General features: G+C 65.0%; 2 protein-coding genes across 4 annotated transcripts in view; one reads left to right on the top strand and one right to left on the bottom strand.

The window, feature by feature from the left end:
• The window catches only part of CROCC2 (ciliary rootlet coiled-coil, rootletin family member 2), a 71,065-nt gene extending 64,266 nt beyond the window's left edge, over nt 1-6,799 (bottom strand). The window contains exon 1 of one of the 2 annotated variants that reach the window (XM_047773985.1): nt 2,732-6,799. In XM_047773985.1, the coding sequence (XP_047629941.1) occupies nt 2,732-2,809 (78 nt within the window). In that variant the 5' untranslated portion in view covers nt 2,810-6,799. The remainder of the gene's footprint in view (nt 1-2,731) is intronic. The other variant, XM_047773986.1, reaches the window with a different exon arrangement.
• Nucleotides 6,800-11,770: 4,971 nt separating this feature from the next.
• On the top strand, nt 11,771-21,402 carry MAB21L4 (mab-21 like 4). Of its 2 annotated transcripts, none has more exons than XM_047773983.1 (5): nt 11,771-12,704; nt 16,449-16,674; nt 18,280-18,433; nt 19,775-20,131; nt 20,380-20,916. In XM_047773983.1, exons 1-5 carry the CDS (start codon nt 12,221-12,223, stop codon nt 20,476-20,478), a joined length of 1,320 nt encoding a protein of 439 aa, XP_047629939.1. In that variant the 5' UTR covers nt 11,771-12,220; the 3' UTR covers nt 20,479-20,916. The 2 variants fall into 2 exon arrangements, with proteins under 2 accessions (XP_047629939.1, XP_047629940.1); XM_047773984.1 differs by lacking the exon at nt 20,380-20,916 and adding an exon at nt 20,923-21,402 and having other exon boundaries at nt 11,793-12,704.
• The last annotated feature ends 1,954 nt before the right edge of the window (nt 21,403-23,356 follow it).

The raw sequence follows: 23,356 nt of genomic DNA, 5'->3' as shown, positions 1-23,356 counted from the left end.
CCTCCAGTCAAAGCCGGAATCACCACGCGATCCGGCGGTTCCACGTCCGGGTTTGGACCCAAAGGACCTGAGAGCAGGGCCTTGACCAGACACCTGCCCGTCCGTGGTCACGGCAGCACATCCTCATCAGCCAGAAGTGAAACCACGCCGCAGCCCACGCCCCCGGGAAGGGAAGGGCCCAGTGCCCCTTGTACAAGGAAACGCCTGCCAGCTTTCGGAAGGAGGGCGGCTCCGACACGCACGACAGCGTGGCCCACCCTTCAGGACCTTCGACTAAGTGAAATGAGCTAGACACGACAGGACTGATAGCCTATGACTCCACTCACACGAGGTCGCTAGGTTCCCAGAGAGAGCAGGAGGGCAGGTGCCCGGGCTGGGGGACGGGCTGGGGGTTAGTGTTTCATGGGGACAGGATTTTCCTAGTTTGGGAAGATGGAAAAAATTTGGAGATGGAGGTGGCGGTTGCACGGTATGAATGTACACTTGAAAAGGGTGAGAATGGCTATTTTATGTACATGTAACTTACCACAATTTTCTTAAGGAAAAAAAAGTCAAAAAAAGAGGGTTCTCAGTCGATGAGCTAAGCATACATCCCCCAAATTAGAAAAGCAACAAACCCAAAGAACTGAGAAGCAAAGGAATAATAAATACACAAATCCATGAAATCGGAAACAAGAATACCATAAGAGCCTCAGCAACGGCCAGAATCAGAAATGGCAAAGGAGGTGTGGCTTCAGACCCGCTCAGGCAGCCGGCCAGGGACTCCCTCTGCTTTTGGCCCCGAGCCTGGATCCCAGGGGACCCCCTGTCCCTAACCCCTCAGCACGCAGGGGTGGGCGGTTACCCAGCTTCAGATCCTTGGGCTTCACAAAGACGGGAAGAGGATCCTGGGAACATCTTTGGGCAGGAAATTTGCACATGTAGGTATAATGGACCAGTTCTTAGAAAAATACCATGAATCCAAACCTAACCCAGAGAAAGCGTCTAAAAATGCCTGAAGCTTCTGAGGCAAGTGGGTTCAGAATCGCGGCTCCTCCCGCCCCGGCTTCCTCGACTCTGGCGCCTCCTCCATCTGCTCTGGGTTCAGGCCCTCAGAGAATCCAGCTCTCGGGGTGGAGGGGGCTGGGCTGCAGGGGGTGCAGAGGTGGGGGTGGCTCTGGCCGGAGGGAGGGGTCGGGACTCCCTCTGGTCTGGTCCCACCGGCACCCCCACCCTCCAGCCACGCCCTGCCCGAGCCCCTGGGTTTCCCATCGGTAGCTGGCGGCGCCGGGGGATCCCTCCGCGCTGCCGCCAGGTCTGCACGTGTATCTGGGCATCTGCGGTGCCTGCCTGCCTGTGCACCAGGGAGTAGGCGCCCGGAGATGGCAATCACCGCAGGCAGATCACAGGTTCTGGCGGGGCAGGCGCAGGGACCTCGGCCGCACCTCCTTGTGGCTTTCAGATGACAGCTTCCCCCAGGCTGCGGGCAGTTGGGCCCCGCCACCTTTGCCAAGCGGATGCTCACTGCCCACTGCCCGACGCCAGCACCATATTGTCCCTCCCTCGCACCAGCCCGTAACCATAGCAACCTGCTTCGACTCTCCAGCGTCTGTCTTCCTGGACCGCAAAGGGATGACAGGTTCCTCACTGGCTGACAGGGCGCCTGGAGATCGCCCGGGTGGACAGCCCCCCACCCCACAGAGGGCGCCTGGCATGCACACTGGTGGGCAGCCCCCCCCACCGCCACGGTCACCTCTGCTCAGGACCTTGGAGTCGGACAGAGAAAGTCACCCCTCCAGGGCCACCTCACTTGTCTTGTTGCAATGCCTGGTTCAGAGATCCTGCGCCTGTCATGTTCTGTCCTGTGCAGGCACCTGTGTGTGTGTGGGTGTGTGTGCATGCGCAGGCATGCGTGTGGGTGTCTGTGGTGTGGGTGTGCGTGTACACATGTGGCCACGCCACCGTGTTACTTCATCACAGGCACAACTGTGGGCAGTTCCTCCTCCCGGTGACCTGTCTGTCACCCCCACGGCAGCTTTGAAGATCTGAGAACTGGGTGAATAAACTCCTCTGACTCTGCTGGTTCCCCGGGGCTCACTGAGATCCCTGCGGGGTGACCAGGGTGGGGATGCCTGGCTGAGGTGGCCAGATCAGGTGACAGCAGTGGGGGCCCGAAGGGGTGGGACGCAGGGCTGGAGGCAGGTGACGAAGGGGCAGGGGCGCTGGGGAAACTCCCGGATGCTGCAATTGTTGTCGTGCAGGCGGAAGAGGAGAAGCAGCAGAACTTTTGGATGCGCAGGACAGATACTGGGGACGGACGGCACCTGCCAGTGCGCGGAGACGACCCCCACGCTTTGCCCTGGAAAGCAGTGCCCTGGGTCCCAGAGGGTCCCGGTCCGTCCCCACCCCCTGTGCGCAGGCAGCAGGCCTGGGGCTCAGAGAGGGGGCTGACTGCCTGAGCACACACAGCACGGACCAGGGCAGCCAGCCCAGGGGCACAGGTCCCCGGCCCCCAATTCAGCCTCTCCCCAGGCTCCTGTCCCAAGTGGAGTCTGCTAACAAGGGCACCTGTGTGTGTGTGTGTGTGTGTGTGTGTGTGTATGCTCGCGCATGCATGCTCGCTCTGACCACGTGATCTGGTGGAAAGTGCCCCTTGGAACGGGAGGTGTGGCATCTCTGTGCAGGCCCCTTCCCTCCCGCAGTGCCCTTGGGCTGCTCCCAGGAGGATGCCAGGGGGCAGATACCCACTGACCTGGATCACGGTGTCCAGCCCCGGCCGGGACTTCACGGCGGAGTCCCCAGTGCCAGGCTCACTGGAGGCGGAACTCATTGTGGCCAGAGCACAGGATGCATGAGAAAGCAGGGGCTCTGCTGCCAGGAGAGTCAGCTCCTGGGACCCCGGCCAGGCCAGGCTCTCCTCCGTGCCCCGGCCCCACACCTGTGCAGCATAGGACTCCTCTGTCCTGGTGCCCAGCTGCCCCTCTGGGCTGGAGGGACAGTGTGGCTGACAGAGCCCATAGGCGTTGCTGTGGCAACCGCGACGCTGAGGGCTGGGTTTCCTTGGAAACAGGAGTGTAGGCCATGTTGCTATGGGGACTAAGGCCCGCTGTTGTCTGGAAGCTGTTTCCCCAGCGACCTAGCGTCGCCCTGGGTGGAGCCGGCCACCTGAGCGCCCAGACCCGGAAGGGACTGCCTCTCCCCCAGGCCTCCCACTCCCGTGGGGAAGGCCCCGCACGCTCCCCTGGGCCCTCGCTCGTGGGGCATTGTGTGGTTGCTGCGGCCCCCAGGTGGACGTGGCGTGCAGACCACCCGTCCCTCCTGACCGAGAGTCATCAGCTCTGACTCTGCCTGGCATTTGGACAGGAAGGTGGCGTTCAGCCGCGCACCGGCAGGTGGCAGGTGGGCAGACAGGCCTGTAGAGGGAACCGCCTGCCTAGGACCCGAGGAGGCCCCGCCTTCCCAACTGCGCCGGACGCACCTTCTGGAGCCGCGTTTCCCGCTGAGCCCTTCCAGGCGACGGGACCGTGGTCCGCACGTCTCAGACACGTGTGAAGTTCCTTTCTCTCTCCCGAGCCTTCTCAGAGCTGCGCAGAGCGCCCGCAGCAGCGAACCCATCAGGGGTGGCGACAGGGGAGGCGAGCGGGGATGGAGGCCGCCTTTGCGGACGCAGCTCTGTCTGTCCCTCCCGGGGCCTCCGGACCGAGCCTGGCACCCGACATTCGGTCACGCTGGCCTCCCCTCCCCCTCGCTCCCCTCAGGGGTTCCTCGTTCAGCTGGACCTGTCCCAGGCAGCTGATGCCCCTCCTGGAAGGGCAGCCCACAGAGGGACTGTGCTCTAAGGAAGGGGGGACCGCTCGGGGGCCCCGGGTTGGGGTGCATGTCTCCCAAACTCCGGGGGCCCGGGCTCCTCTGAGGCAGCTCAGGCGGATGGAGGTGGCCTGCGGGCGAGGTCAGAGGGACAGGCAGTGACGGTGGACGCTTAGTGGGGAGCAGGCCACGTCCTCAGAACCAAACTTCCCAATGGGGCTGCCAGCGCTTCAAGGAAGCTCTGCCTGAGAAAAGCCCGCGCTCCTTCTCCTCCTGGCGTCCTCAGGCCATTCCCCCTTACCTGCCACCCCAGGACAGAAACGAGGGTGCCCTGTGCTGGGACCGGCCAGACGTAGTCCCGCTGGGCATCAGGGCAGGCGTGGGGATCACGGGCAGTTCCTCGGGAGGGAGGGACTAGGACGTCCTGACCTTGGCCCCTCGGGACTCGCTCTGGCTTCTGGTTTCTGGGGGCATGGAGCAGAGGTGCCCATTCTGAGCACCACGGCCAGGGCATCTGCCTGGCGCCCTGAGCAGCAGAGCCCCGGGAGCTGGGGGAGGGGTGGGGGAGGGGCAGCGCTGGCCCTTCCTGCTGCCCCGGAACCTGGGCCTCCTCTGACCCTGGGAGGGTGGAGGGGGGGGGCGATGACAGGCTGCAGAGGTCTGTGTGACCATCTGTGAAGGTCACTCAGACCCAGTGAGACCCCGCTGGCTGGAAAGGAGGTGGGCTGGTACCCTGTGGTGGGCAGCCTTGTCCTGCCCGCCTCCCTTCCCCCGGCACCCACCTCGGCCTGTTCTGCTCCCTTAAACCGTCCAGCCCCACCCCCACGCAGCACCCTCTCCTCCAAGATGCTTCTCTGGCCCCGTACTCCCGCCCCCCGGGCCCCCACAAGCCACCCAGGCCTCCCTGCCTGGTGTCCGTGCTGGGGACTTCTTGTCCTGGGCCATCAGTGCGCCAGGAGTGCCATCGGGGCAGGGAATAGTCTGAGACATGTGGCAGATGTGCTGGTGGCCTACACATGGGGGGCCTCTGGGGGATGGGCAGGAGGGCAGGGTGGGGTGCGGAGGACCCACGGCTATCCTGACCCATCTCCTGACCGGCTCTCCTGGCTGGAGCCCTGGACCCCGTGGCTCCCGTGGGAGAGTGCTCGGCATCCCCTGGCTGAGCGCCGTGCCGTGGCCTCTCCCACCACCACCTGCCCAGCACGTGGCCACCTCCTCGTCTTCAGAGGAAGCCCCTTCATTGTGGAGACATTGCCATTTTGTCACTGTTCCTCCTTGTCACAGGAAACCTGGCAGGGTCCTCGGCCCCCACCGTGTTTACAGCAACAGGTCACCTAAAATCTCCCCCGGAACAGTCCACTATCCTGGCCGTGCTGGGCCCGCATGCGCACGGAGGCCACAGGGCCTAGGCCAGAGGTCGGTGTGTCTTGGCAGAGCCCGGCTGGTCTTGCCTCAGTGGCCTGGGGGGCACCAGAATTTGCCACCTCTGATGATCCGGCCCCTCCCCGAGCAGAAGGGACCTCGGAACTCTCAGGAAAGGGTTGACTTCCTTTGCTAAGGCCACCCCAGCCCTCAGTGGGCCTCTGTCATCCCCACCCTGAGTGATGGATCAGGGACAGACATGTGGCCCTGGCCACGTGTCCTCTGAGGATGGTTCACTGGCGGGAGGCGGCGGCGGAGCGGGTGCCCCTGCCCCCCGCCCGAGGCCTCCAGGCTGCAGGGCCCGCGCAGTCGGCTCTGGGATCTGACCAGTCTCTGGGCCTGTCTGCGCCTCGGTGACTCTGCCTGGGCCCCACACCTCCCTGCACGCCCAGCAGACGTCTCTCCTGGTGGCCAGTTTGGCGGGACGGTGGCGACTGCTCACCAGAGGAGGGGCTCCTGCCAGCAGCTCTGGCTCAGCAGACCCGGGTTCACGGCCTGTCGGCGGGTGTCCCCACAGGGGCTGGACAGGAAGTAGCCTGTGAATTCTGCTCGCACCAGAATACAGCCCTGTTCTGGACCCTGGCTTGGGCACTGTCCAGCACTGCTGACCGGTGACAAGGCTGACGCTGCCACTGCCACGGGCCCCAGGCCGCCGTCTGTGCGTCTGCGCCTCCCGGCCATCCGCCCACAACGGAGGCCTGGCCTGGCGGGATGGCAGTGGCAGCCCTGTAATTCGGTGGTTGGATCAGAGGGGACATCGAGAGGCTCACATTTAGGGCCAGCCTCTCAGGGCCACCCAGGCAGGCCCCTGGGGATACGTGCTGGGAGAGGCGCCTGGGCCCTGTCCCCTCGTCTAGCTCTTGGGGCCTCTCCCCATGTCAGTGCCCTGGCAGGCACGGGGACTCCAGGCAGGGGTGGGCCCTGAGAGGCTCCCCAGGAGCAGACCCCACTTGGATTCGTCCTTGTGAAGCCTGCAGAGGTGGGGTCTCGGGGGTGGTCCTGGGCGGCGGTGGGGGCAGCTCATGGACCCTCCCCTCCAGACCTGCTCTTGTGGGGTAGGTACAGGAGACACAAGACTCCGAGTGGCAGTGGAGACAGGACTGACAGGAGGGTGCCTCTGCCCTGCTGCCTGGGTGCCCGGAAGGTTTGGGGCTGTTGGGGCCTTACGACCCTCCAAAGACCGGGTGGCGAGAGCTGACCGGGGGGGGAGTCTTCACGGCCTTGGATTTGGCAGTGGTTTCTTGGGCACGACACCAAAAGCGGAGGCACCAAAAGAAAAAAATTAACTGGATAAAGGGAAAGTGTCTGTGCATCGCAGAACGCTATGGAGAGAGAAAAAGGCCGCCCTCGGGATGGGAGAGAGGATGTGCCCATCACGGGCCCGATCGGAGAATTAAAGGCCCGAATGTGCAAAGAACACCCACAGCTTCACAGCCGCAAAACTAGACGACTCGATTTTAACATGGGCAAAGACTGGAATCGACATTTCCCCACGGAGGCCAACGAGTCCGTGAAAAGACACAGGACGTCACTAATCGCCCGGGAAACGCACAGCCAACCCGCAAGCCTGTTAGGATGGCTACTGAAACCAAACCAAACCAAACCAAACCAAGGCAAAGCAAAGCAAAGCAAAGCAAAGCAAAGCAAACCAAGGCAAAGCAAGTATGGGTGAGGACGTGAGGAATCGGACCCTGAGCGCACGGTTGGTGGGAATGTGGAATGGGGCGGCCCCTGCAGACAGCAGAGGGGTGATTCTCAGAGAAATGAAACACGGAGTTACCAGACGGTCCACCCGCTCCACGTGCGGCTCTAGACCCCAAAGAATTGGAAGCAGGGTCTCAAGGAGGGGCTGGTACCCCCATGTTTGTAGCGGCACTGTTCACACTGGCCAAGGGCTCCCAGACACGAGCGGAGAGGCCAAATGCCGTCTGTTCGTACGACGGAGTCTCACCCGGCCCCGAGGAGTGAGGTACCGACCCAGGCTGCGACGTGCAGGACCCTTGAAACGCCCCGCTTGGTGAAATGAGCTCGTCACAGAAAGGCAGACGCCGTGTGTGAGCCCAGTCGTGTGAGATCCCTGGAGCCACAGAATCGCAGAGACAGAGAGTGGAATGGGGTCTGCAGGGGGCTGAGGGAGGGCCGTGGGGACAGTGTGTCGGTTCGAGAAGAAGCATTTTGGAGACGGGCGATGTTGCTGGCGCCACGTGAATGCTCTTAATGTCGCGGAATTTACACTCTAAAATTGTTAAGATGGTAAATGTTATCTTATTTTCTGGCACAACAAAAACATGCCAACAAGGGAGTTGTGGCCCAGTGGGTTAAGAACCTGATTAGTATCCATGAGGATGCAGGTTTGATCCCTGGCCTCACTCAGTGGGTTAAGGATCCAGCGTTGCCATGAGCTGAGACGCAGGTCGCAGATGCGGCTCGGATCCCGCGTGGCTGTGGCTGTGGTGGAGGCCGGCAGCTGCAGCTCTGATTTGACCCCTAGCCTGGGAACGTCCATATGTCACAGGTGTGGCCCTAAAGAGCAAAAACAAAAACCAAAAAACCTCCCAACTCCTCCCCCCAAAAAGCGTACCGACAGGAAAAACAAACCACCCAACCCTGCCTGCAGCCCCTGGGGGCCAAGTTCTTCTTCCCTGCGTGGCAGCTTCAAAGGGGACCTAGTCAGTTCTTCGGTGGCGGCTGGCAGCTGGGGGCCCAGTCCCCCTGACCACGCAGGTCGACCCCACGCCCCCTCTCCCTGGGTGGCTGGAGTATCGGCAAACACCCGCACCGCACACCTGCTTGGGGCTCTGCTCTGCAACCCTCAGCGGGCAGACTAACCCTTACGCCCCAGCCCGCGTGACACCGCATGTACACTGGCCTTTTGTGCAGGAAGATCTGCTCGCCTCCTGCCGTCAGGGCCTCCCCACCCTCCCCACCAACCTCGAGTTTGTTCTCATCTGCTCTTTTCTCCTCCCCTGCCCCGCCCACCCCATCTGGCTTGGTTCCTGCATGAAGGAGCCACACGTAGGAGGAGGTGACATAGAAACAGGCCGGGCTGTGTGTTCAGAGCTGGGTGCCCCGAGAGCTGTGTGTCCCTGCAGAAAAGGCCGCAGGCTGGGGCGCCGTCTCCCTGGGGGCCGCGTGCCTCCCCCTCAGTGCCCCTCTCAGCAGGGATCAGTCTCACGCCCTCCCTGTACCCACCGGGAGGGACGGGCCACCGTGCTGAGAAGCAGACCAGAGGGACCTCTGGGAGGGACAGGCTGCCAGGAGCTCAGCCCCTGGGCTGGGACTTAACTCTTGGGCGCTGACTGAGCTCCTATCCTGTAGCCCAGGGGAAATGCCTTCAGGAAATCACTGGGGGAGTTCCCACTGTGGCTCAGCGAGTTAAGGACCCCGTGTTGTCTCTGTGAGGATTCGGGTTTGATCCCTGGCCTTGTTCAGTCGGTTAAGGACCCGGTATCGCTGTGGCTGTGGTGTAGGCCGGCAGCTGCAGCTCCGATTCGCCCCCTAACCTGGGAACCTCCATATGCCGTGGGTGCGGCCCTAAAAAGACAAAAAGAGAAATCACTAGGAATCCAGGGGGAGCTCCAGCCCCAGGGGCATCACTATGTACAAGTGCGACGATCAGACATTCGGGGTGGGGGCGGGTGGCGGGCGACGTGAGACACCGGGCACAGAGGGGACGGGGGATGGGCGAGGCGGGGCTGAGTGAGGATGAGGCTGAGACCCCTTCTCCCTCTGGGAGCAGCGGGGACAGGGCTGCTGCCCCTCGTGTCCGGGGACGGGGTCTCCTCCTGCCAGGACTCGGCCTCCCTTCTCTCAGGCTCAGCTGGACTGTCCCCCACCTGTGCCGAGACCACACGGGGGCCGCCACCATCATGTCCGATGCGCTTCCTGAACGTCCTTCGGGTGGAAAGTCCGCCCCACTCGCTTTGCCGGCACACTGGGAATTCCTGAAATGCGGGATCCCCGCGCCGGCCTGGGTTATCCTGAGATGGAAGTCACACACACACACACACACGGGCACCTGCGTGTGCAAGCCTGGCCTGTGCCACCAAGGCCCACAGGGAGCTTGTCAGACCCGCCCATGGCGCAGGGAGTACCCATCCTCCCCTCACTCCCCGCTCCTCCCTGCTGGGGTCTGTGGGGTCAGGGGTCCTGGGTGCAGCCTGCAGGCCCCTGAAGTCTGTGGCTCCTCCGCGGCCAAACACGGCCCCGGGGGCCAGGGTGGGCGCCTGCCTCCCCTCCGCTCCCGGCCTGTCCCTCTCCTCCCTCCCTGCTCGCTCTCCACGCCCTGCCCATGTGAGTCCAAGAGGAGCTCGTGTCCAGGTCTGGGGCCTCCAAGTGCCCGCTGTGTGCCAGCCTCTGTGCCCGCCCTGGGGTTCGCTGAGAGGCCCATCCTGTCCCGGCCGGGGAGCTTACCACCTGCCGGGGCCTTCCACCCACCAGGGTCCCCACCACCTGCCGGGGACAGTCCACTGCCCCCCGGGGTCTCCAGGGGAGGGACCTGGCCTGCACTCATGGGGCCGGGCTCAGCGGGGCTCTGATGCCGGCTGAGGTCTGGGAAAGCGGGGGAGACCAGCAGCGGAGGAGGGGGTGGGGAGGTGTGCAGGAGCCCAGGTGGGGGGCAGTCAGGGACGGGCAGAGACCCGTGTGCCAGAGCCGGGCCAGGGTCCGCAGGAGTGGTCAGGGGTCGGCCGGGCAGGGCCTGTGCTGGGCCAGGGGAGGAGGAAGGGGCTCCCGAGAGCGTGGAGGAGCGGGGAAGATGACACCAGAGGCCACCTGCGGGGGCGGACTCTGTCTCCCCGGGGGCAGGTTCTGGGGCTGGGGGCCGGGGCTCGGGATCCTTGGGGAGGCCCTGGGTCAGGGCTGCGATGGACAGGCTGGGGTGGGGTGGGCACGCGGGGAGGGGAGGCCAGGTCCAGGACTAACTGGGCGGAAGCAGGCTGACCCTGAGCCAGGCACCGGGGGTAGGAACGCCGCTGGGGGCAGATCAGGGACCTGTGTGAGCTTGTTGGGTGCAAGGAGCCTGCAGGGTGCCTGGAGGCAGACACGAGTGCCTGGACTTGGGCATAGAGGAGCAGGGCTGTCAGCGAAGGCAGCCGAGGGGCACAGCAGGGGTGAGACGCCAGCACGGCGGGGGTGGGGCGGCCAGCCTCGGGTGCCTCAGTGTCACTGGCCGGAGGAGGGGGCTCTCGGGGCCACAGGAGGAGCCCTTCCGGGATGGTGGGGGTTGTGTGCCCCGGTCCAAGGTCCCAATCTGAGAGGAGATTCCCCGGGGGGTGGCCGTCGGGCGTGGAGCTGGCCTTCCTCTCTGCTCCCAGCCCTTTGCTGCTTCGTCTGGGTGAGGGTTGCCAGGTCTCCTGGGCAAATTCAGGAGAGTCGTGAGCTTCTTGGGGAAGTGAAGCCGGGGGGTTCGAGGGTCACGAGAGAGGAGCCCAAGTGCAGACAGGGCCCTAGGGCCAAGGCTCAGGGTCGGGGGAGGGACCCCAGCTCCTCTGCAGCAGCACCTGCTCCCCACAGGTCAGAGTCCCTCAGAGACGGAGGGGCCGTGGCAAAAGGCATGGGGAACAGCGTGGGAGGCAGGTGGGGTGCCAGGAAGGCCCATGGCCTATGGGTTCCTGGAGCTGAGTCACTGCCTTGGGGTGGGGCGGGGGGATAGTTGTGCTCTAGCAGCTCCAGAGGGCAGCACTAGGCCAGGTTTGAGGACAGAAATCTGTTTTCTGCCTGACCGTGTTGTGTGCTGCCCTGTAAAGTGGTGAGCTCCCTGTCCTGGGAGGTGTGGAAGCAGAGACACGCTCCCTGGGGCTGCAGCTCCTCAGGGGGCTTCCGAGTACCAGCACGAGAGCCTTGGTCCCAGTTCTGCCCGCCGCTCTGACATGGGCACAGCTGCCTGTGGCGGGGGGGCGGGGGGGGCTCCCCTGGCCGGCTGCAGGGCTGTGTCTCCGAGATACCCAGCGGGGGACGTCTGCACATTCACTGTTTACAGACACTGCAGCAGCTGAGCACGGATGTGCGGCCAGCCTGGCGGGGACAAGGGTCGGTGGGGCGGCTCCCCCAAGCTTGTTGGGACTCGCGCAGCCCTGAGTGGGGAGGGAAGCAGGACTGGGCAGGCGCTGGAGGGGGCGGCAGGGCGAGGCTTTCCAGCCTGGCCAGGCGGACCCAAGGAGACTTCCTCCAGAACCAGGCTCGGTCCAGCTCCAGGCCCAGGTGATGACAGGTGGGAGGTGGGCAACTCCAGGGCCCCTGGGGCGGGGGCTGGGGGGAGCCAGGGCGGGGGGCGGGGGGCTGGGGGCCAGGAGCTGAACACACACCCTGCAGGAGAAGAGGCAGGATTCACACCTGCCCTTCGGAGGGCACCGAGATTGAGGCTTTGAGGGGGAACAGGTGACTGAGGGGACGTCCGGGTTGCCATGGAAACACAGCCCTGAGCCCTGGCCCTCCGAGAGAGAGGCTGCTGGGTGGTGGTGGCTGTGGCCGGTGGTCTGGATACACAGAGGGTCCGGAGGCCTGGCCTCACCTTTCTCAGCGAGCCATGGGGGTGTGACACATCTTACCCAATCTTGCAGGGAGGCCCCAATGTCACAGAGTCCCCGCGGCTGCTGCTACTGGGCTGAGGGTGGGAAGGGGAACAGGGCTGGGCCACCCCCTCCAGGGCCAGCACAGCCGGAGGAGGCCCCAGGAGCATCAAAGTCCTGAGCGTGAATGTGCCTCGGGCCTGAGGTGGAGTCAGGGTGACGGGGGCAGGGGGGATGGGAGGAGCCCAGTGGCGGGAACCAGGCTCCGCCTCCCTCCTGACACACTTGTGACATTCCTAATTGTTGGCGACTGACTCACCCTCACTTCAAACGTCTGGGCCAGGTTCAGCTATTTAACCCGCTGCACCCCACCCGCCTGCCAGCCAGTCACTCCTGGGGAGCTGGGGCCCCACCTGCCGACCTGTCCTCTCCTGGGCAGGTGCCTCCTCCAGCGGGCCTCAGAGCGGTCCTCCCGGGCTGCGCCCTCGGCCCCGGCCCCAGCCATGGCCGTGCAGGTGCCCCTGTGGCACCACTACCTGCAGGCCATCCGCTCGCGGGGGGCGCCCCGGGCGCAGGACTACCAGCGCGCCGAGAACGTGCTGCTCACGGTGCTGGAGCGAGTGCACGCCCTGGACCCCCGCTTCCTCGTGGACTACTCCCGGGACCTGGAGGCCTTCCAGTTTGCCCTGCGCTCCTCGGAGGACCCGCTGGACATGGAGGTGCCCCTGTGGGTGGACGCCGAGGCCCTCCTGGTCGAGGAGGTGGGGGCCGCCGAGGCGGGGGCCGGCCTGGGCTGCTGCCGCCTGGGCATCCCCGGGGACGGGGCCGGCCTGGAGCCCTGGACGACCGCCGACGTCTTCCACGCCTCCGCGGAGGCCGGCGCCCAGTGCCGCGGTCACATCGTGCCCTGCAAGGTCCTGCGCGTCCTCAAGGACCTCCTGGTGGCAGCCATCGTGCACTGCAAGCACCACGGCCTCATGGCGCCAGGTACCGGCCGAATCGCTGCGCCCGCGTCTGGGAGCGCAGGCGTGGGGTGGCTCAGGGGGCCTGCGTGTAAGTGTGTGATGGCAGGGTCAGGAGGGCACGTGTGTGTACATGCATGGCTGGTCGTGCCCGCGTGTGCACACGTGTGAACACACGTGTGGGTGTGGGTGCACGTGTGCACCAGTCTGTATCGGTTTGTGACTCAGTCGCTGACTGGAGTCTTGGGCCTGACTGGGCTCTGGGAGCAGGTGTTCTCGGTGGGACCTTGGCCCGGTCCGTCCCCTGATCGCCCTGCTGATGTGACCTGGTGGGGGTGAGCCCGGGGCAGCCGTGCTCCTGGCAGACCCAGAAGTGCTGGGCTTCCTTCCAGCAGAGGCTGCCCGGGCCGTGAAGGCCCTGGAAGGACAGGCCAGCCCGGGCAGGGCGTGGGACAGCAGGGACCCTGGGCGATGGAGCCCAAGCTCCTAAGGGTCAGGTCGGAGACGGCAGGGCATAGGGACTGAAACCGAATGTCCTGCTTCCCTTGGGGGCAGCGGATGCCAGTGGCAAAGGGGGCTGCCACCTGCCAGCTGGGCCTTGCATCTGCCATGAGGTCAGCTGGTGGGGTAGTCGGGCCACCAAAGGACCTGCCCTGGGCTGCCCCGTGTGTGGCGCTCAGGTCTGGCTGTGCATCCAGGCTCCGGCCCACCTGGTGGCCCGGGGATCTCAGAGGACTAACCTTTCTCCCTTGGTACTTCCTCTGGGTTCTGGGAAGCCGGGCATCTGTCTGTGTCTTGATAGGAGCAGTTCAGAAGGTGCCCAGGCTTCTGGACAGAAGGCTTCTCCAGCCCTAGACGTGGTGACTCCAACCCTGGCCGCTCCGCAGACCTGCCTGTGACCTGGGGCAGGGGGCCGCCCTCTGGGGCAGGTGATAAAAGCTCCCTTACGGGGCGGCCGCAGCCTGTCATTGGGCCTTCCTAGAGCCCAGCCAGGCCGACACCTTATCTGGTCATCTTCTGAGCCCTTCGGTTGCCGCAGGTGGCCTGGGGGGGGCTCTTCGGTCTTCTTGTGCCCCACCTGGCCCTGCCACCCGCGGGTCATGTGCCCCACCTGGAGGCAGACCCACCAGTGGAGGTGAGCACGAGGGCGGCTCTGCCCGGCCCGGGGCCCTTCAGACGCACTCTGAGCAGCCAGACCCTTCCTGCAGGCCCCCGGGTCCCCACCGCCCTCCTCCTGCGGGAAGGAGCAGGAGCCTGGGAACCACACCCGGGCCGGCCTCGCTGGGCTGCTGGGAAATTCCAGGCATTGCTTCCTGACACTTCCCTAAAAAGGGAATGGGCAGCTCCAAGTGACAGGGTGTGGGCTGCCCGCTCCCTGGGAACCGGTGAGACCAGGCCAGGCTCAGGTGGGGAGTGGCTGGGCTGGTGGTGGGTGTGGCTGGGCTGCCTCCCAAGCCACCTTTTTGTGAGCAAAACGTGGGACCGAAGGTAGATAAGGAAATGAAACCGCCCAGGGTGGCTCGGCCTGACAGGTGCCTCAAACATTGAAACGGGGAGGGCCAGGCGTCACTGAGCTCCTTCTCCCCTTAACTGATGGGGAAACAGGGGCCCCTGTGGGGGATGAAGCGGCCCGGGGGCAGGACCAGGGCCCACTCTGGTCTGGGTCCCTGGAGGTGGCTGAAGCCGCCCTGCAGGAGATGGTTGAGGAGGGGTCTGTGTACTGAGGGCCGGGCCCCTCCCTGCAGGCCCCCTGGGGCCGAGGATGGGCCAGGGTGGGCTGTGCAGGCTGTAGGATGGAGGAAACTGGCTCCCATGCTCAGAGGCCTTTCCTTCTCCAAGGAACCGTGGGGCTCCCTTTGGGACATGATGAAGCGTCCCTGGAGCCCCAGCTGGTTGGCCCCTGGCCTCTGACCCAGGCACTCTCTCTGGGCAGGGAGGCCAGGGGAGAGGCTGTGTGTCTGGGCCGCTGTCTGTTGCACCCCCTCTGCTCCCCTGAGACATGCCTGCTCGCTCACCCCCCCTGTCGCTGCTGTCCCTTTGTTTGGGGGAAGCAACACGGAGGTAGAAGACCAGAGGCCCTGGTCACGCTGGGGAACCCCCCTCCCCTAGGAGGTCTGGGGGCTCTTTGTAGGGCGGTGGGACTGGGCCCGTGGGGTCTGGGTCGGCAGAGGATGGCAGGAAGCCCCTCAGCAGCAGCGGCCTCCACGGGTTTCAGGAGACAGGTGCTCGAGAAAAGGCTGGGTGTCCCGTGGGCGTCCAGGGCCTCCGTCCGGATGCTGGGCCAACCAGACCAGCTCCCTGCATCCCTGGCCCGAAAGGACCCTGTGCGTTCAGCCCTGGGGCCTGGCCCTGCCTCTACCCCGCCAGCCCCTTCCATGAGGTGTGTGGCGGGCAGAGACTGAGATGGGACACACTTGCCCGGCCTCACTGGGCACCCTCAGGGACACTGGAGGATGTGGGAAGGAGGGGGTCGGATAGGAGGGGCCCAGCCTCAGCCCTACCCTCCACTCTGAGGCACAGGTGCCCACAGGGGCTGCCCGCCCCCCAGAAGTCCCTCACCAGCCCCAGGCTGCCAGCGGTGGGGGTGGGGGGGACATGACTTCAGGCCCCGCTGGGCGAGGTGGCCCAGTAGCAAACCTTGTCCTTTGCAGAGGAGCTGCTCTGACCTGCCAGCATGGGGTGGCCGGCGTTAGCCCAGGAAAGTGGTGCGGGGGCAATGAGAGCACCCACCCCAGGATTTCCAGAGGACTGGGGGTGCTCCAGGGTGCCCCTGGGCATTGGGCACGGCCTCAGAAACTGGCCACTTCGAGAGAAGGGTTGAGAGAGTAGCCTGGGGCTTAGGGCTCTTGGAAGGACAAGGCCCCGCCCTGTTGGGACCCCTCACCCCAGGGACAGGCAGGTGGGGCCCCTGGGGACCACAGGCAGAGAGGGACCCTGGGCACAAGCGCTCCGTGCCTCTCCCGCCACAGCCTGGGCCACCGCCTCTTCCGCAGAGGGCAGCCAGGGGAGGGGACCCGCTGCAGGGGACCATGGGCCTGGGGGCAGCCGGAGGCCGGTGCGGGCAGGCCTGGGGTGCGGGGATGATGGAGCCGGAGGAGGAGGACCCTGACCTGGGTGCCTGCCAAGGGGAACCTCAGTGCAGGCGCGGCTGTGGCCATCAACGCTGCTGCCAAGTCGCTGAGCCTCGCGGCCTCAGTCAGCAGGGGTGGCCGTGCAACAGACACCGGAGACCCTGCGGCTTAAACAACAGAAGCTTGACTCCCCAAAGTTCTGGAGGCGAGACGTCCCAGGCCCAGGGCTCAGCGGGGTGGTTTCTCCTGAGGCCTCTCCTGGGCTGACAGACGCAGCCCCCCGCCCGCCAGCAGGCTTTCCTCCAAGATCCCCGATGGCACTTCTGTTAGTACAGCCTCCTGGGTTCGGCCACCCCAGTGGCCTCGCTGTATTTCACCCCCTCTTTAAAGGCCTCAGCTCCAAATGCAGTCACATCTGAGGGGCTGGGGCGGGGGCTTCCTCACAGGAGTGCGGGGGGACACAGCTCCGCCCGTAACAGCCATGCAGGGGCGTGCGGGCTCCGCAGGCCGCAGGCCGGCTGGTCCCGGGACGGCTGCAGGCGTGGGGTGGGGCTGGGGGGCAAGAGTTGCCGCCATTGGGGGGGACGGGGGGGGGCAGAGGGGCCGCAGGTGAGAGGAGGGGACAGCGGGAGGGCTGGGGAGTGTGCGGTGGGGGCTGGCTCAGAAGAGGGGCTGGCCCGGCGGGGGGCTCGTTGCAGGCTCTCTGAACGCGGACAGCCTGAAGGAAGAGCAGCTCCGCCTGTCCCTGCTGGTGTCCAGCGGCTGGAGGACCATCCGCTTCCACGTGGTGCCCGTGGTGCGGAGCAAGCTCAGGGTGCCCGTCCTGGAGAGGACCCAGCTGACCCCTGGCTTCCCCGAGGGCAGCCTGAGAAGGATCATCTGCCAAGAGGTGGCCCTGGTGCCAGCCAGTGCTGAGCGCTGGAGGTAGGACATGCCTCCTGGGTCCGTGGGGTCCTGGGGAGCCGGCTGGAAGGGGCTGTCAGCCCACTGCTCCCGCGCTCCAGGCAGGAGCCCCCAGCCGCGTCTGCCCCAGGCACCGGTACAAGGCTACCACTGTGGGCTCGGGCAATTTGGGATCGATCCAAGCAAAATGCCTGCTCCTCCGCTGCCAGCTTCACCCCTCTAGGTGCTGGGGGGGGGGGCGGGGGGCGTGGAGCCGTGCCCTCTATGCCCGGGGGTGGGCTGCCAGGCTGCAAGGGACTCAGAAGAGCAGAGGCCTGCCCTGGATGGCACCTTCATCGCCCAGCTCAGCAGCTTCACCTCAGGTGGTAAAGCCGCGAAGAGGTCGGGGGACCTGTCCTAAGTCCCAGGGGTTCCTGGAGCAGCTGGGAGGGGTCCCCAGGCAGCGAGGGGGGCTCAGAGTCTCAGAAGAGGAATTGGAGCTTTGCCAGCATCTTCCATCTGGACTGTCCTTCCGAGATGCCTGTCCCTTTGTCAGGGGTCCCGACCTGCCGACCCTGGGGCTCCAGCAGCTCCTCCTTGGGTCCTGGCCTCTGCCTAGGTAGCCCTTGCCCAGCAAGGGCAGCCTGTCAGTCAGGGTCTGTGAGGGGGTGAGGGCAGGGCAGAGGCTGAGCTCCCCGGAGCGTCACACCAAGGCCTGGGGCCTGAGCCCCGTCCAGACCTGGCCTGCTGACCAGCACCCTGCATGCAAGGTCACTGGGGTTTGTTCAGGATGACTCAGCCCCCAGCTTAAGGCCTGCAGCGACACCTTTAGAAATGTGACACAACTGGAGTCAGTGGGGTTGAGTTGGTTCCTGGAGGTGCGTGACGTTCGGCCAGCTGCCAGTGCCCTTCGGTGGTTTTCTGCCCGAGGCAGGCCCAGCAGGGAGGCTTGAGCCCCTGCCCGGGCTCTCTGCGCAGAGTCAGGCTGCGTCCAGGCATGGGAAGGACCACTGCCCACGAAGGAAAGGAAGCGCTGAGCTGAGCAGTCAGGGAAACGGCCTGTCCTGTGCCCCGTCCCCAGACACAGGGCCTGAGACGACCGTCCAGGGCTGAGACTCCCCAGGGAGGGCCTGTGGGGAAGCGGCCTCAGTCTCCACCCCTTCGGTCCCCACAGCAATCGTCTCTGGTGTGCGATGCTGGTGCTGCTGCGGGCACCGCTGGGGCCCAGATCCTGAGTGTGCGGCTGCCTGGGGGAGGCTGGGCTTCCAGAATAGGGCAGGGAATGGATGGCTCCACCCAGGCCCTGGCCTGGGCACCAGGAGCCATGGCTTCCCCCTGGGCAGGGAGAGTGGCACCTGCCCGTCCACACGAGAGGCAGGGCTGGCCGGGGGCGCCCCGCCTCCCTGCATGTCCTGAGCCCTGGGTTCAAACCAGACATTTCACACTGGACCATCCCCCGAGGGCAGGTCTGAGAACGTGCGTGGGGGCCGGCCGGGTGCCACAGGCCCAGGGGCTCAGGCTTCTGATCCTGACGAGGCCACGGGGGCGGGGGGGGGGGTTGTCCTTTCTGGGGATACCCCGGGGGTGCAGGAGCCTGGCCACCTGGCCAAGGCCCGGCACTGGCAGAAGGTCTCTCCTGGTTCCCAGGGTCTCCACTGACTACCTGCTCACCAGGCTGCTTGCTGCGCTGGGCTCCCTCCAGGGCCACCGCCTGGACAGCCTCTCCATCCTGGACCGGGTCAACCACGAGAGCTGGCGAGATGGTGGCCAGAGCCCAGGCCTGACTTTTGGCCACCTGAAGGTACATGCGGGGGCCGCGGTGGTGCCCCGTACCTGCTCTGCCTCCTCGGGGCCGAGGGCGGGGCACTCAGGTTAGACCCTCCTGTGGACTCTGCCGGTGGACGGCCTGGAGTGAGCTCACGTCTGAGGATTCCCAGGCCTCTGGGTTCCCAGGAAGCGAGACTTGGCTCATCAGTGTCGCTGTCTGGCTCAGGGCACTGTGGCACTCTAGCTTGCCTCTGCCAGCCTGGGCTGGTGTCCTCGGAGCCCGGTGTCCTGGGAAGCCAGCGTCCTTGGAGGCTGTCCCGGCCCTGGGGCACTAGCTCTCCAACCAGAGCATGGGGCTGGGCCGCACAGAGCGGACACTCCCCCCAGCCAGTGTCAGCCCTGCGCTCCCCCTCCCAACAGCCCCACCGTCCAGCTTGATGTCTGGATGTTACTGGACAGAGGCTCCCCCCCATGGGAGGAACCAGCCTATCCCTGCACCCCTTCCTCTCTGCTTCCTGGGCTGCGCTCCTGGGGCTCAGAAACCATCAGGCACAGAGAAGAGCAGGGAGGCAGCCCTGGGCCTTGACTCACCACCCCCCCCCACCCCCGGAGCACAGCGGCTGTGGGGAAGCAGCTGGGCCGCAGGGTCTGGGGTCTCTGCCCAGCGTGAGCGGTGGGCGAGGCCTCGCGGCGCTGCTCTGTGCAGGGATGGGAGTTAGAGCGGGGGCTGAGCTGGCAGGGAAGGCCTGAGTGACTGCCTCCCCCGCCCAGGCCTCCGTCCCCACCCCTGAGGGTGCCAGCTTCTGAGGGGTCCTTGGGGACCCGCCCAGTGAACGAGGGGGTGGGGTGGAGGGGGATGGGTGCAGCAAGGCAGCTTGTGACAGGAAGAGGCCTGGCTGGGGCTCAGTGGCAGTGGGAGGAGAAGGTGTGGGGAGGGGCCGATGGGTCCCTTCTGCCCTTCCGGATGTATTCTGGGCACACGGCTGGGACTGCGCGATGCCACCGGCTAGGGCTCTTAGTGCAGGGCTGCAGGGCATCGGAAGGGGTTCAGTGGGGGGCCTGGCATGAGCCTCAGAATCCCCTGAGAGGTACCGGGGAGGCTGGGGTGGGCCTCCCCATGGAGAAGGGGGGTGCCTGGGTGGGGGCAGCAGGGAGAGAGGGGCTGGGACTCTGGCTGGAGCATCCAGGGGAGGCAGGGGGACGGGGAGTGGTGCTGGTGTACGGGGCCTTCCAGGGTCGGGGTGCGGACGGCTTTGGTCAGGGTGCTGGGCTGCAGATGGCCGGGCGCGGGGGCTGGGCGGCATGGGCTGGACCACCTGGGCCGGGCTGCAGCCCACCCACCGGGAGGGGGCCTGCCCCTGCTGTCCTGCCGCAGACGGTGCTGCTGTGGGCCTCGGTTCTCTTCCCGGCGCCCGAGGACTGGGCAGAGCTGCAGGGCGCCGTGTACCGGCTGCTGGTGGTGCTGCTCTGCAGTCTGGCCACCAGGAAGCTGCCCCACTTCCTCTCCCCGGAGTGGAACCTGCTGCAGGACCCAGACCTGGACCTCGGCGCCCTCTACCAGCGCGTGGAGCGCTTCGCCAGCCAGCCGGAGGCGTCCCTGCGGATCCACGTCACCCACCTGGGCCCCAGCCCCCCGCCGCGCATCCGCGGGGGCATCGAGGCGCTCCTGCAGCTGCCTGCCCGCGACCCCGCCTACTGGGCCACCGCCTACTTCGACGTCCTGCTGGACAAGGTGGGCGCCGCGGCCGTCGGGGGGCAGGTCCAGGGTCACGTGTGGGTGGGTGGGGCCCTGCCCCGCTCCCCCTGGTCAGGCAGGTGTGTCACGTCAGCCCTCTGGCCAGCGGGTGTCTGTGGGGAAAGATGTGACGCCTGGGGGTCAGACAAGGCACGGATGTCCCCAACTACTAGTGGCCCCGAGAGCCAAGGGCCAGTCTGTGGGAACCAGGGCAGCGTGTCTGAGCTTCCCCTATTACCCACCAGGGCCACGCCAAACCCACACTGTGTGGGATCTCAGAGCCCCAGCTGCCCACCCGGGGCTCCACGCCTGGTGAGGAGTGTGGCTGTCCCTGGGCCTCATAAGGACAGTCTCCTGCCGCGGCCTTGGACTCTGGAGTCTCACGGCCATGCCCTTTGGGCGTCTGGGTGCTTCTGCCAGCTGCCCCTCCTTGAGCTCAAGGTTCCACCGGCTCTGCTAGGCCTCCCCTCCCCCACCCGCAGAACCCCCTCCAGCCCCTGGTCCCCCAGGGCCAACGCCCCCCCTCACCCCGAGAGCCCACAAGGGCTTCTTCCAGGGCACACAGGGGCGGGGTGGAGGGAGCGGGAGTGACGCATGCTAAGCTCTCAGCACACACCTGGTGGGGCTGCCTCTGTGTCAGGCCCGTCCAGAGAAGGGCCAGCAGGTGAGGGAGGGCTCTGCGGGCAAAGACCCAGAGGCCAGGGAACGCTTGGGGTCCCACACGTGTCTGGGGTCCTGTGATGGCCCCAGATGTCCCTGTGACCCCCTCTGCCCCATCCCACGCTCAGTTCCAGGTCTTCCGCATCCAGGATAAGGACCGGATCTCAGCCATGCGGTGCGTCTTCCAGAAAATCAAGACTCTGGGCACCAGCGACTGCTGAGCTGGGCACGCGTCTCACCACCCTCGCTGGGCTGCACTGCCCCGCAGAGGCTCCTGGGACGTCTGGAGAAGGGACTGGGCCCACCTCGAGCGGGTGGGGGGTGGGGGAGGGCCTTTGTCCCAGGGACCACCTGAGCCTGTCTGGGATCAGCCCCGGTGTCTGAGCGTGCTGGGCAGCGGGTCCCCAGAGGCTCTGGGATGACGGGGCCACGTGCTTCATGGGACATGCGTTGATCCATCTGTGTGATGGCATCCAGATGGAAAACTGAGCGGCCCAGTGAGACCTGCCGCTTGTCCCCACCTGCATCGTGCACTGCTCCGCGTGGTGGCATCGCTGTATCTGACCTTGAATAAATGAGGGCACTGCATGTGCACAGTGGAGCCGGGACCTACTGCCTTGTGGGCATCTGTGCGGAGGGCGTTTCCCCAGAAACAGAAGCAGGAGAAGCCTGTGCGCAGGCAGATCTGCATTCTCTGCGAAGGACCTCCTGCTCCTGCAGCCTCGCCTTCCAGTTCATGAAGGAAATGGAAGCTGATGGAGGGGGCGCCTGTGGCCCCTCCGCCAGCCAGAGCTGGTGCTGTCAGGTGCAGGACTCCCTCCCAGGTAGGGTGGCTCCTCCTGGCTCTGATGCCACCCGCTCTGTCCCTTCTCTCTCCACTCCACCCCACCTCCATTCTCTCATCAGCTCATGGCAGACAGCCTGCAGCCCCCACCCCGCGGAGCTGCTCACCCCGGCCAGCGGGATTTTTTAGTCCACCCTCTTTGCCTCTCAGTGACACTGCTCCTCAGAATCTGGGCTGCAGTCCACACCCCGGGGTTCTGAAAAGGGGCCTGCAAACCCCGAGCGTGTCCACATGGTAGCCGCCTCCCCGAACCTCCTCGGGAAAGACCTGGGACTGTGCGCACGCTGGGAAGGGGAATTGCAGGTTTCTCTCAAGGCCGTGGGACTCGGTAACACGAACACGAGGGGACCCAAGGGTGCCATCACATCATGCCCGCCCCTCCCCTCCATGAGAGTGGGGGCCTGCCGAAGACGTCGTCTTGTTTGATCTGAGTCACAGAGGGAACGAGGGGTCCAGGACCCCATGGTCATTTTCTTGACGTTCGAGGTGTGTCAGGATGGCTGCACTTCGCAGGAGTGAGAGCGACAATGGTAGGAAAGGCCAAGGCCACAGCCACCTACCCTCATGGCTGAGTAGTCCAGCAAAACATACCTCACGCTGCTCCAGCAGTAAGACCTAGTGCCACCTTCAAAGACCGCGATTCATCAGGGTGACCTCAGGAACGAAGGGTCAGCAGTGAAATGCTTAGCGATAAACCCGAAGGAGCATATGCAAGAGCTGTTGGAGAAAACCCACAAAACCCCGATGAACCAGCTCAGAGAAGATAATGGTAGGGAAACGAGCGATAAGCCACGCTCCTGGGCAGGGAGACGGCGCCGCCGAGATGCCCGTTCTTCCCAACTCGTCCTAGAGATTCAGCGCCATCCCAATCTCACTCCCGGCCATTTATTTTGGGATGTCAAAGAAAATGACTTTCAAGTTTACATGGAGAGAAAAAACCCCGGAATAGGCAACACAACATTAAAGGAGAACAAGTTTGAAGGGCCAACACGACCCGACTTCAAGATTCGCTATAAAACTACGACAATCAGGACACAGCTAAAGCACAGACAAACGCCTCAACGGAACAGAACAGGGAGCCCAGAAGCAGGCCCCATACATGCAGTCCCCTGATCTCTGACAAGGAGCAAAGCCAGGACAGGGGAGCCGGGATCGTCTCTTCCGCAAATGGGGCCAGCAACACTCCACGTCCGCGAGCAGCAGGTAAACCTAGACGCAGACTTCACAGTCCTACCTCCGAGGAGCTCAAGTCCTACCTCCGAGGAGCTCAGTCCTACCTCCCACGCTGCCACGGAGAGCCTAGAACTATAAAACTCCCAGAAGACAACCGGGCAGAAAACCGACGTCATCTTGAGAATGGCGTTGGCTTTGCAGATATAACACAAAGGCGTGGTGCATGGCAAAGAAACTGCTGAGCTGGACTTCACGGAAATTGAAAAACTTTACTCTGGGAAAGGCGGTATCAAGAGAATGAGAAGACACAGACTGGGATAAAAAGCCACACATTTGATAAAGGACGGTCCTCCAAAAATGCACAGAGAGGAGTTCCCGTCGTGGCGCCGTGGTGAACGAATCCGACGAGGAACCACGAGGTTGCGGGTTCGGTCCCTGGCCTCGCTCAGTGGGTCAAGGATCCGGCGTTGCGGCGAGCTGTGGCGTAGGTCGCAGACGTGGCTCGGATCCCACGTTGCTGTGGCTCTGGCGTAGGCCAGTGGCTA

The sequence above is a fragment of the Phacochoerus africanus genome, chromosome 3 (assembly GCF_016906955.1).
Source record: "Phacochoerus africanus isolate WHEZ1 chromosome 3, ROS_Pafr_v1, whole genome shotgun sequence".
Lineage (NCBI taxonomy): Eukaryota > Metazoa > Chordata > Mammalia > Artiodactyla > Suidae > Phacochoerus > Phacochoerus africanus.
The sequence above is the reverse complement of the archived record's forward strand: the minus strand, read 5'-3'. Positions and strand labels throughout refer to the sequence as shown.